The sequence below is a fragment of the Fundulus heteroclitus genome, chromosome 13, assembly GCF_011125445.2.
Source record: "Fundulus heteroclitus isolate FHET01 chromosome 13, MU-UCD_Fhet_4.1, whole genome shotgun sequence".
In the NCBI taxonomy this organism is placed as follows: Eukaryota; Metazoa; Chordata; class Actinopteri; order Cyprinodontiformes; family Fundulidae; genus Fundulus; species Fundulus heteroclitus.
Genome location: NC_046373.1, coordinates 14,311,578 through 14,325,360, shown reverse-complemented (window position 1 = coordinate 14,325,360; position 13,783 = coordinate 14,311,578). Strand labels below are relative to the sequence as shown.

At 39.9% G+C, this 13,783-nt stretch overlaps 1 protein-coding gene across 1 annotated transcript; it reads left to right on the top strand.

The window, feature by feature from the left end:
- Positions 1-1,115: 1,115 nt before the first annotated feature.
- On the top strand, positions 1,116-12,988 carry grinaa (glutamate receptor, ionotropic, N-methyl D-aspartate-associated protein 1a (glutamate binding)). The gene is made up of 7 exons (XM_012868636.3): positions 1,116-1,258; positions 7,363-7,682; positions 8,301-8,416; positions 8,516-8,716; positions 8,829-8,957; positions 9,065-9,208; positions 11,089-12,988. The coding sequence occupies exons 2-7, from the start codon at positions 7,394-7,396 to the stop codon at positions 11,236-11,238; spliced, it is 1,029 nt and encodes a 342-aa protein (XP_012724090.2). The 5' UTR covers positions 1,116-1,258; positions 7,363-7,393; the 3' UTR covers positions 11,239-12,988.
- The last annotated feature ends 795 nt before the right edge of the window (positions 12,989-13,783 follow it).

Sequence of the window (13,783 nt, the reverse complement as noted above, 5' to 3'; positions counted from 1 at the left end):
CCAAGCCTCCTTGCTCCTATTCTCATCTTTTGCTCCATAACCTTTGTCACTTTTAAGACCTGCTTACAAACATACTTATATTCCTTAGGATTCCTAGTTGGAAGCCAAACTGACTGAGTCATGAAAGCCATCAATTTTATTCTTGACCTGTACTGTATTTATTCTCGTATTCTCTGTTTGTATTGTTTATGCCTTTTATTCTTAGACACCTTTTGTGTAAAGCACTTTGGTCTACTTCTGCTTTTTTATGTGCTATAAATAACCTCAACATTTCACTTTGAATGAGAACTCTGGTTGGGGCACTTGAAAATCTTATTCCAGTCAGAAAGTAAACTTACTGCTGAACTCAAACAACTAGTTTAAAACTGAATTGGGCGATAGTTTGAACAATGCTGGTCCCAACTGTAACTTTTTAAAGCTATACAAGCAGACTATGGCAATATTATGGTTGGCACAAATTTACAATAGTGGTTATATAAAACCGGTGATATTGAAAGCTTCAGAAACTATGTAAGAAATTGTGAAGTCACTCGTCTATACTACTCGTCTGCTCACATGTGTTTACAAAAAAAATAGCTGGTTTGGTGCCTGTTGTCATCATCACGCAGAAGAACTAGATTTTTTTTCCCATTGTGGCAGTTTTATTCTTCCTAAAACCCTGACGCAGAAATGCATACTTTTTTAACCACCTGTAAATGTATTTTAATTTGTTGAATTTTTATTTTGACAGTGAAAAAAAAGTCCACTATTAAAACACTTAATAGTCAAATAACGGCTTACTTCGTTTTATTTTTTAACATGAGATTTTTCCCCCATCCATGCAAGCAAGCAGCGGATAAATGATTAAGTATAAACACTTCACTGTCATAAGCTCACGATGCTGATAATAAACCACGTGACCGGATCACTGTCCAGGTCTTTCTAGATATTTCTGTTGCAGCTTTTTATTCATGCACATTACCTTTATCTGAAGTGTCCTTTCTGATTGGGGGATGGGGGAGGGGGTTCAGGAAATGCTTCGTCATCATGTCATTGGGTGAGTTACATTTTCATAATGTTCTGTGTTGTAACAGGAGATTCCCAAGTCTGCAGTTTTCCCCTTCTCGAGAGTCCCGGTAAACACGTGACCCTTCCGCGCGGTGACGTCAGCGGCCTTAGCCCTACACGTCGCTTGTTCAGTTGGATTCCAGTGATCCTGGTGGAGGGACGGAAATACAGAGTTCGTTTCAACAGTTGCTCCTGAATAAACACGTTAAAGGTAAGACTTCAGTCTTTTTTGCGTTATATTCTAGTTATAGGACCTGTTTTAGTCACAATGTATATTTTCTTTTATGAATAAATTAGAAAAACGACAACCGCGACCCCGCTCGCTGCGGTAAGCCGTCATGGTTCATCCCTTTTTTTTGCCATCTGTCAACATGGAAAGCATGTAATTTATAAAGGGATGGTATAACAGCTTTATATATACCATAAATAAGGGCTGTGTTTGCTTTAAAAAACATTGCTGGTAGCGCGACGGTTTACGCGGAGGGGGTGTGCGACATGTAGCCGTTGTCAGACGTGTACATGACAGCGGATTTAAACATGGCGATCTGTTTGTGTTGTTTTCGAGCGTCTGTCCGAGTCTCTGACTTTTAACGGCCCACCCTGGTCGGTTCGGCGGTCATCTCTGGGAAGATGTGCTTCCAGATGGCCGCAGTGTCGCATTCGTGTGCGCAGTAGAGGCCTACAATAGATGGATTTACATTCTGCAGCGTGAGCGCTGCTGTGCCTGTTTGTTTCTGTTTTGGTTTGCAGCCTTCACACAGATGGCATTATCTGCGTTTGACTCACAGTTGCTGTCTCTCTGGTGGTATATGTCTGTTTTATTTACATAGATATAGCATTTAGTGCTTCTTTTTTTTTCTTTTAGCTTCCCGATTACTAGAGCAGAATCGATATTTTTGCTATGATCACTTAGCAGTCCTGCTGATTGAATTTTGAATTGTATCATACCTTTATGTATTGCGATTTGGATATTGAAGGAAAGATTTAATAAAAAAAATAGATAAACTGGCAACTGATTTCACAGTAATTAATTAGTTTAGGATTGCTTTTAAAGTATAAGAGTAACACTTGACAGGTCCATGGCTTTTTTTTGTCTGCATGTTTCCATTGCCTGTTAATGTCTGAAACAAATGGATTACTCCCTTGGGAAATTACTCCTGTTTTGTGAAAGGAGCGTTCAAATTTTTACATTTTCACAATTGAACAGAGCTGAAAAGGTGGGAAGAACAACATTGTGGGTGTGTAGACGCTGATATTTCAATGAAGCAAACTGCACAGGCTTTATCTTGTTCAGGTCATAGAGCCTTCTTGGAAAGACTGTAGAGCTGTTTTTATGAAACACCCGCGCGATCAAACTGGTAATTCACACACAATTCAAAGTGTACACCCTGGCAACCAACAAGGATGCTTTTTATGTCTTTAAATGTCCGATAGATAATAATTAGCGTTGTTAAGCATGATTCTGTTGGTGTTCTTGTGACTGCATGTCCTGTTGTAGTCAGGCTTGTCATGTTAAGTGAAACCAAAGGAGCATACTAACATAATCAGGTCACGGTTATTATCGGACCATGAGCAGTTGTCATGTGAACTTCCCAGTTATGAAATTATAATTGCTCAAACCGAGTCTTATCTTAGAAAGAATGTTCCAAATGTATGTAATGTATGTATTTGCCTAGCCAAAATAATCACAAGCTTATAAACAAGACCAGCAAGGGAAAGTCTTACTTGCTGCTGATATACCTGAGTTTCCTCTCTGTGGGACAGCGAAAGATTATTCTGCTCTGTAAACTTTGACAAAATGAAATATGAAAACTCATTTTCTAACAGGTTTTGCTTAGTTTAAAAACCTATTTTGCTCAGACCAGACCAACAGTAATCCTCACATTTACCGAGAAAGGCAAATCAACGCATGCAGTCATTCAAGAAGACCATCAATACTTTCCTACGGGTTATAGTGAAAGGTTATTTTGCGACGTCATCGCCGACACTTCTCCGCGTCCTGACAGTTTGCTGTCATAGAGGACTATACTTGCTAAGCTGCAGCCGTTTGATGCAGCGTTAGTTGTTTTGCAGGCTTGGCGTGATCCCAGTGACTGCTGACACGGCCTGCCACGCTGACAACATCCTGCCTCCCCGACTGCTGCTGCATTGGCCGTCTCATAAAGTCTGAGCACAGCCGTGGAGGCAGTTATCTTTTTTTACGGCGTTCGGTTGATAACTTGATAAGCTAAAGCTTCTTTCCTCAGAAATCAGAATTGTACAAAGAGTTGTCGTGGCAGTTCTTCGCTCTCGGTGCGCTCTGTGGCGCAGCATAAAAAACAAACGCAAGCTTTTTGTCCCCCTCCGCCGCCTCAGAGGTTACCAGACTAAGTTTACAGAAGGAGGCAGTCAGCATGTGACCATGAAACAGCATTTTACTTTTTGTTTTATCGCTAACTCCAGTTCTGGTGACTGCACTTCCTGTTTGTCTGACTCGCGGGTTTGCTAACCTTCCCGTTGGCCCGGCCTGGCTTGGTCCCTGCGTTTCGCGCTTGCTGGCCGGGTACGCACATGGCATGCGGTCTGCGGGTCAGTCAGGGTGTTGAACTAACCTCGTTGTGTTAACCTGGCTCTCTGACTGGCCCACTGAATCCCTCCCTTTAACCTAATTCCTTCAGCGATGGTTGTCAGTGACGGTCCGGGACGGTGGCTCTGGTTTTATCCGCGGCATCTTGCCTAAGAGGATTTCTAACTCGCATAGCTCGGTTAAAGACTTTTAAACCTTCACTTAAAGTGACTCTTAAACATATTCACTGTATTCACAGTGGCCTAGAAGTTAAATGTGTGTGGTTAGGGGGGACCGGAGGCTGGTCTCTGCTGCAGAGGGCATTCAGACTTGTTCATAATTTAACGCTGCCTTTTATGTCTATGTGTTTTATGTTTATGTTAAGACTTTTTGTTTGTGTTACATCAGGCCTTTCATAATGATGACAGCTGGATTTTAGCATCACGTAAGAAACCCCGTTCTGTTTTCAAAAAATCAGCTGAAAAAGCTGCTTGTGCTGAAGTTAGATTCATCCTGGGGTCATTGTTGTCCTGTTGGTGGCGTTTTCTCTGAACCACGCGTAGCGTCTGCTTTGGATTATTCAACGTTATCTAAAAACGTACCCTCTAAAATATCTATAAAACCGCTCATGTTATGCTTGATATTCATTTAAATCTGCTTTTGCAGTTAGCTAATTGTTCAAACATGTAAAGTTTAGTAGGTTTTGCTAATTATTACTGTAAAAGATGGTTTAAATAAGTCTGCTTAAAAATAGTCTGTTTGTTTTTCTTAATAATATACTTTTCTATAACTCCACACAATCAATATGATTACATTGGAAACAAAGCAGCTGTCATTGTAATCTTTCCTTATTGGTTAAAGCCTCATTGTCAGTAACCGCTGTATGAGAAAAAGTTACACACAGTGGCTCTTCTAGGTGACTTTAGGCTGTCGGTTGCATTGTATTTAATTGTCTTTTGGGATTTAAGAGTGAAACAGACTGGTTGCATATAAGCGCAGCATTTTTCAGATTTCTGATAAGCAAAAACAAAAAAAGCTTGTATGAAAGCATGTGTTAACTTTTTTCTTCGAATGAACACCCCTGTGCTACGTTGTGTTGGACTGTCGTTTAAAATCTCTGTAAAAAAAAAAATGCAATGTATTGTCGGCATGGACAAAATATTAAACATTTATAGGGACATAATTCAGTTAAATAGGCTAAAATAACTCGAATAAATGATAAATCAACTAATACGTTTAATTATCCTACTGTTGTTTGATTGTATTTTTTTTAAAAACATTAATGTCAGAAAACTGACCCCAAGGCTTCTAAGTGAAAAAGGTCTAACAAAATTATTAAAAAATAATGAAACTGTATTTAGGGCTCAGATTATTTTATCACCCGCCGGCTTCTTGTGTCACTTGAACGCCCAGACCGAATGATGGTTGTAATCTTAAACGCAGCCTGTGGACATTGGACAGGGAGGAGTTCTCTGGGTGTGCGTCACATGATAACGTTCCAGCTCTCAGGTTGTATATTGACAGGATTTTTGAGTCAATTGACCGATGTCTTCTCTAATAATATTGAAACATGCTTGTTTGTGTTATAAAGCTTTAGCAGATTCTCTCTATATTAAAAAAAAAAGTGTGTTTTAGCCACTTCTGACCGCTCAACACTTACCTGTTGGTTGGCTGCTGAAGAAGTCCAAGAAAACTGATGCTTTGGGGATAGTATGTGCCGATCGCACTGCCGTTGTTGTCCGGGGAGGGATTTTGGCTCCTTAGATGCAGAATGTAATCTAGAATGATTTTAATTGATGGTGTCAGCATGAAGCACCGGCAGCATTTGTTTGAAGCGTTGTGCCGCACCGCTCCTGTTATGCCGGCATCCGCAGACGGGGATCATCATCGGGACGGGCTCCGGAGTCCAGCCGCATGTGCCGGGGCAGACGGAGACGTGTTGCGTAACACTCACTTAATTCAGCGTGGCTTTAAAAAAAAAGGGGGGGGGGGCAGGATGGAGCGAGCTCGGACCGTAAGATGCTAAATTAATATTTCCCTCAGTTTTTGTTGTGATTGGTTCTGTTTAAATATTGAAAAAACAGTCAGGGGCGTAAGGTTGGGTTAAATTCAAGGCTACCATCAAGGAAGCTGCAGATCTTTTTTGGGAGCTGTGGGCCTTCATATCACACATGTTATGCACGTGTACAAACATCTATGTGCAAACATTGTTGTTGCTTTCTGACGTGGTTGACGAGTGTCATTAACAATGCTAATAGTACGGACGCTCGTGTACTTGGCACAGCAGGGTCATAAAGTAAGATTAGAGGTGGACCGATGCATCACCTGGGCAATAGGCATCAGGCTGGTCTATTATTTGCCACGAGTTCTCGCCAACATCTGGTCTCTCTCTGACGACACCATCTGTACCTGAGAATGTTACGCCTATAGAGGCTGTAAGGAGCCGATGCAAAATCTTTCAAGGCACTTTAAGGGGGAAAAAATCTTTGTTAAATACCCGCAGTCATCTGGTAAGCATGGAAGATGGTTAGAAATGGCACAAACATGGAGGAAACTAAAATGTCTCCAACAGCATAACCTATTAGGTGATAGCTGCCTTGATTTCTAAATATCAACCTCAGCCAGGTCATTGAACCTTTTTATTTATAGATAGATAGATAGATAGATAGATTATCAAAATCTGGTAAAAGACAAACAAACTACTCAAAATATATAAAATGATGGCTTGGTTACCTTTGTGGTTTTTGAGGTGTTTTCAGTATTTGTGGCCTAGGTGTCGTATTATGTTACGTATAAGGCTACGTTCACACTGCAGCCTGAAGTGACCCAATTCCGGTTTTTTTTTTTTTTTTTTTTTTGCCCATATGCGACCTGTATCTGATCTTTTCATGACAGTCTGAATGACACAGATCGGATTTTTTCAAATGCGACCCAGGCCGCTTGGATATGTGATCCTGAATCCGAAACGTATCTGATCTTTTCAAATGCGACCTGTGTCTGTACGGCCGGGTCGCATTTATCCGACCTGTACGTCACCGATACTCGACAAACGTCACTAACGGTGGACCTGGCTATGCCAAAGAGGTTGGCTAAATAAAAGAAAGAAAAAAAAGAGGTTGGCTGTTGTGCCACGTGTTTACTCACTGCTATGGCCGCTGAAGAGGTGTGTCTTTACGTGAGAGCGCTAAAGAGATCTGTTCAGATGCACATAAAGGTTGCCTTTGTCATTCGAAAATTATGAATGAAGTCCGTATCAGTAAAGCCGCTTGCATCACTAAAATTTGTCTCTCTTCCATTTCGATCTTCTTAAAAAGATTGCGTTGGTAATGTGCTGGCTCCGGTTGGAGAATAACGTAAAGAACGCCAGATACGCTGCAGCATTACCATCCCTTTTTACTTCCGCAAACAATGAGCACGCATGCTACGTATGACGTCATCGCGTCCTCTACTGCGCATGCGGGACACTCAGGCGTATGAATGCAGTTCACACAGGAGATCACATACAAGTCGTATATATTTGGAAATATGAACGGACACACAAAAATAATCCGATTTCACAAAAGAAAATCGGAATTGAGCATCAAGGCCTGCAGTGTGAACGTAGCCTTAGTCTTTCTCTGGGAGGCCACAGATTAGTGAATCCCTCAAAGATGTGTGGGTAGTCTACATTTTCAACATTTGCTTTCAGATCTTAACTTGTTGCATATGTTATGCATGTCATTAAGTGCTGGTTTTAATACCTATTGTGTTATTGTGTCTATTTGCTACAGATTGTGGCAGTAGAGAGCAAGTACCCACACCATGTCTCAGGACAAAAGTGGATTCCCTATTATGGGAGAGAGCAACCCTCTTCACACCAACATTTACGGGCCCCCTCAGGCAGGCTTTGGTATGCCCCCTCCCAACTACAGCCAAGGCCCCGGGGGACCTTACCCACCAGCAGGTGGCTATGGACAGCCAGGCTTCGCCCAGCCAGGTCCAGGTTTTGTCCCTGCGCCCTATCCCCAGATGCCCTACCCACAAGGCCCCTACGCTCAGGGGCCCTATCAACAGGGACCTGGACATCCGGGTTTCCACGATGACCCTATGGGTGAGTCTTTTCGACGCAAAGCCTTTTAGACAGTAATGTTTAGCAATGTTTTTCTAATTAAAGCCTTTCATCTTTAGGAAAATCTAACAGAAATGTATATTGTATTTATTTAGACTTTAAAAGCGGACGACAATAACCCCAGAGCCCTGAAAATATCCTTGCCCAGACTATTGAATGTTTTGAATCATTATCAGAAGAACGTTTTTAATTTCATTGTACCTGGTAAAACTGACAAGAACAATATTTCTTATCTAAACAAGTTCCCTGTGGACTAATTCATTTGCTGTAAATTCCAGAAAGAAAACATTTAAAAATCAGTCTGTGTACTGCATCTAGCTGGTATCATAACTACATCTAAACATTACACAAAGTTTATTCAGGAATATATTTTTATAGCATGAATTTTGTCTGTGTTCTAATTTACTTATTAAAATTATGATTTCCGACAGAGAAAATATGAAAAATTGGCTGAGTAATTAAAATATTATTACAAATGTACTACTACTCATAATAATAGCAAAGAAATGCTCACTATTAGGTGACATTTGTTGTATTTTAGATAAAACTCCAGTCTGTTTACTAAGAGGTTTGTGTCGTTTTGTTACCGTTGTTTAACAGCTCCTGCCGGCAGCCCTGGTTATCATGGCGACGTGCCTCCATCTTACTACGACAATGACGAATTTTCCAGATCCGGCTTTGAGGACAAGAACATCCGACAGGCCTTCATCAGAAAAGTGAGTGAAATAAATTATTCAGGAATATAACAATAAACACGACTCGTTAAATCAAACCTTCAGCTCCTGAAATGAGTGCTTTTGTCTCCTCCCCATCAGGTGTTCTCCGTTCTCACGGCGCAGCTGCTGGTCACCTTCGCTTTTGTCTCCATCTTCACGTTTGTCGACGATGCCAAGCTGTTCGTGCAACGCAATCGGTGGACTTACTATGTGTCCTACGCGGTGTTCTTCGTCAGTCTGATCACCATCAGCTGCTGTGGGGACTTCCGCCGCAAGCACCCCTGGAATTTAATAGCTTTGGTAAAGCCACGGCCCGAACAATCAAATCGATCATCTCTGACATGTACAAGGAATCTGCATCGTGTTTTTATTCTTTTTTTTTTTTTTTTTGCTTTCTTTCTTTTTGTTCTAGTCCATCCTGACATTGAGCCTGTCCTACATGGTGGGCATGATCGCCAGCTTCTACAACACGGAGACGGTCATCATAGCTGTAGGCATCACGGCGGTGGTCTGCTTCACCGTTGTCCTCTTCTCACTGCAGGTCAGCACAGTTGGAGCTCTAACTAAAGTTTTCCACATCGAGCATCCTTTCTTATCAGTATTCTTTTTCTAAGTCATTTTTTTTTTTTTCTTCTTCTGTCGTCACAGAGCAAGTATGATTTCACTTCCTGCCGGGGCGTTCTCTTTGTGTGCCTGATCGTTCTGCTGGTCTTTTCGATCCTCTGCATCTTCATCCGCAACAGGATCCTGGACATCGTCTACGCCTCCCTGGGGGCTCTGCTGTTCACCTGCGTAAGTTTAGGGCGCCAAAAAAGGACGGGGCTCTACGTTTAGACTTTGCTTGAATCTCCTGCGCTTCCTAGATGGTTAAAATAGTTAAAAATGTGGGGATAACAGGAGTTTTCATGAAATGTGCTGTTACTAGATCCGTACCATTGTCGGAACAAATCGTTTTTCTATGTGGACTCAGCTCTATTATGGTTATGGCTGTGCAGTATTTAAAACACAACTCAAGCCATTTAAATATTCCTTTGTTAAGAATCAACTGTATGATATATCTATTTCTATATTAGAGACTTTAGAGGTTAAAAGTAGAGCTTTGAGCAAACAGAAAGGAGCGTTACTTTTCAAACCCTAAACTTTTCCATCTTGTCATGTTGAAGACAAATCTTTAATTTACGCCATTGGGATTTTATTTTACAAAGCAACACTAAATAGTATTTGTGAAGTGAAAGGAAAGATCTTGTTTTTTTGGGGCGGGGGCTGTTGTATTTTGCAAGTAAAAATTTGAAAGGTTTATTGGGCATTTATAATAATCCTCCTTTGTGGAACTGTCTTTGGTTGCAATGACACAGGTAAAAAGGAAATAATTATTTTATATATATATATATATATATATATATATATATATATATATATATATATATATGAAGGCAAATGGTTGTCAAACTTTCTTGGAGTTTTATTGGTAAACACATTTTGAAAACCATGCATCATTTTCTACACAATTATGCGACTTTGTGTTTGTGTATCACATAAAATCCCAGCAACATTATTTTTAACATCATGTCATTTTAATTACTCGCCAAAGCTGCACACCTTAGTTGCTGACGTTAAATTTGGATCGCTCCGTTTCCCCCTGCGATCTTTTCGTCCTGTTTTTGTTGTTGGCAACAGCTGTAAAACCCTCAGCGGGAGAACTCCAAGAGCTCTCGCTGGGATTAGGTTCCTCTGCTTACAAAGCTACGGGTATTTATCCTCCCCACTGTGACTGGATTCAGATATTTTCCCCTCATACATCAAATAGTTCTATTAGCACTTTACCGCTATCATATGTGCTGCTTATATTGTAGGAAGTGTTACTTAACTTTACATTCTAATGCTGGGGTCTTATTTGCAGATTGCGGGCTTTTTCTCCACAAACAGAGTCTTACTTTGATTTTGACTTAAAATAAAAGTAGAAGAAATTTAAAAAAATTATCTATGAAACTTGACATCAGCCTGGAACTCTCATTTTCTGGTGCAACCCTTAGATTTTCAGCTTGAAGAAGCCGAGATTTAACCCTGTGAAAAGAAAAAGGTTTTGCTTTTTGGATGTCTTAAAGGACTTTAAGAAAAAATGCAGTAGAGCAGGGGTGTCAAACTCATTTCTATATAGGGCCACTTTGGCATCATGAAGTCATTAAAAGGGCCGGTTGCACGTGTATATACGATACTTTTCAATTTCTAATTTCATTCCAGTTCACATAGAAGTATAAAAAATGCACAGTAACATAAAAGTAGCAATCTTAGGCCCAGGTTATACAGTTTATCTGCAACAAAAGTTGATATTGGGGTGAGTTAAAGTTACAGGAGGCACAGATTTAGGCAATTTATACACTTTAAAAGGATATATGCCTCTACTTTATGACACGATGTGCCTTTTTTTTTTGGCTCTTGAGGGCCGGATTATTTACCTTGAGGGGCCGGATTCGGCCCACGGGCCTTGAGTTTGACACCTGTGCAGTAGAGTATCAGTTTAGATTCTAACCCAATATTGGGATGGTGTCTAATTAATATGTATAATTTACTGGTTGTTTTGTGTCTAGAAAATCATTAAAAAAAAAAAGCTATTTAGATGTTTAAGTGAGTCGTCTCCCAGCCCTAAACCCTAATTTGTCCTTTTATTACAGTTTTTGGCTGTCGACACCCAGCTTCTGTTGGGCAACAAGAAGCTGGCCCTCAGTCCAGAGGAGTACATCTTCGCCTCCCTCAACCTCTACACTGACATCATCAACATTTTCCTCTACATCCTGGCCATCGTGGGGCGCTCTCGTGATTGAGCCGGCATCTTCCGGGGGGCGGCAGCAGCAAGATAGAGAACGCCTTCCTTCGTTGTAAAACGTTGCTTAGCTGTGCTTTCTCTTTGCCTCGTCTAACTTTTTCCCAATTGTTCTCCCCACTTGTCAAATGCCTACACACACACACACACACACACACACACACACACACACACACACACACAAAAGTCTGTTTTCCAATGACAACTGAGTGTATCATAAAATGAAACTGAGTTCAGAATCTTTTTATTTACTCTCTTAAAATCGTCGCTGTAAGTGGAAACCCATAATGACGCTCCATCTTCCCTCGTCTCCTACTAACACATCCAGCTGCGTCTCCATCACCCAGCCGCTTAAACTGAGAAAAGTGTGTGGGGGGGGGAAATAACACTTATTACTGATGCAGAACCAGCTTTGCTTGATTATAGATGATAGTTCTAGAAATTCTCTTCTTCTAATCTGCCTGTTTTCACAAACTTGTCTTTTTTCTTTCTTTTTTTTCCCCCCCACCCAGCCTGTGTGAGTTAATTGTGCATGGCTAAATCGGAAATACACACAAAGATGCAGTTTGGTGTCTGGATTCAAAGGAGGAAAAACCTCTATCTTGCTTGTCACAGCTGTAAATAGTTTAGCGTATTACTGTTGATGATGCCAGTATACCCACCCTCACCCCTTTCCTACCTCTGAAAGGCATGCTGGAGCTCGTGTACGGATGTGTTGCTGTTTGGGGAAATTATATATCCTCTCTGACTGGCATTTATTAAAAAAAAAACAAAAAAACAATTAGCATAAAAGCATATTTATAAAATTCTGTTCAAATAAAAAAAAAAATGTTTTGTTGGATAATTTGTCTATTTGTTCATGCGTTGGTGAATCCCTTTTAAGTGAAAACGTTTTTTTTCTTACTACTGATCATTTTCAATATTGAATTTGATTCTTCTAAAGCTTTGAAGGCGATCGGAACCAGATGTTTGAAGGAACGTAGAGCTGATCTGAACTTGTGAAGGTCTTTGTAATCTCTCCAGTAATGTGAACAAAGCAGTGAACACGCACTACTACACAGAAGGTTTCTTTATTTAAACATGCATATTAATTTGAAGGGTGTATAAATGTTTGTTTGTTTTTGTTCATTTTATTTATACCTGCTGCATGATTCTCGCCACATTTGCACGTGTTCATGATGTACACAGTGCAGCTGTTCTTGTTTTGAAGAAACTGTTATTTGAAAACCTTGTATGTCTTTTTTTTTTCCCCCTTTCGTTTTAATGTTTGTATCAGATTAACATGTATGTGTACATAGGCCAACTTGGTGTTTTGGTTTGTATAAAATGAGTAAGTTTGGGCTTCGTAGGTCTGTTGGCGTTGTATATTTGCATCAAAACCGAAGGTGAACAGAAACTCCTTAACACAGCTGTCAGCTTTCCATTAAAAAAACGACAATGGAAATGTGTTGAGTGTTCATTTAGGTTCAGGTTTTATTGCTGTACCTGGAATTTACTCTCCTCTTTTTTTTTTAACTCTCTTGGTGATTTGCAGTCTATTGTGCAGTCTACTGAATGCTCAGTCAGCAGTGTCCATGCGTAAACAACTGTCCTGCATGCATGGGAGAGTAGTAGAAATGCAAAGAGAAATCCATTTATAATAAAAATGTTTTTAAACAGAAATAATCCCATTTGGAAAACATGACCAAAGGTACTGTAGCTGTATTTACCTGTAATAACATAACTTAAATAAACTGGAAGATAATAGAAAAGATTGTTTGAGTAACTTGGCTAAAACACAAACAACAAAAATCTATATTCATAAAGAGTGATTGATTTCAAGTGTCTTTTTTTTTTTTTTTTTTTTTTTTTTTTTTTTTTTTTTAGTAGTTCATCTTTATGATCACAACTTAAGTTTATAAAACCATATAAATCATATTTTTGGAGCATTTAATAGACATAGGCTTCAACTGATGTCTTCCCTGTGTTAAGCCAGACCTCAGCCAGACCACATTTTTTCAGATGGCAGTAAATTTTGAACTCATTTGGAAATCAAAATCCTATAATCCAGAGGTTGAGCGGAGAGGAGCAGAATCTGAGTGAGTTCTAACAGGAAACTATGTTTATTGAGTTTATTTTCCAGCAGGTCTCAGCACCTGTCACACTGCTAAAAAGTACCAGCGATTTAATGACCATGGCACAATGGCTTGGTTGGACAGCAAGTTGGACAACAACATTTATGGGAGAAAGATGAAATACACCAACCAGAGCAATGGAAGCAAGCTGGGGGCCACTATTCGGCGATGGGCTTCCTTAACAGCTTCATAGAAGTTTAACAGGCTGATCATTGATGCAGCAATCCAAGCAAGAAAAGCCAAAATAATTATTTAGTGTGTGTGAAATTATTGCCGTTTTGTTCAAATATTAACATTTCCTGAGACACCAAATTTAGCATAAAGCAAATTGACACAAATTCCTAAAATGTATCCATCTGTTTGTGATGAATGTATAAAGATATGAATTTTGTTTTTTAATTTGAATAACTGAAATAAAAAAAGTTTTGATAT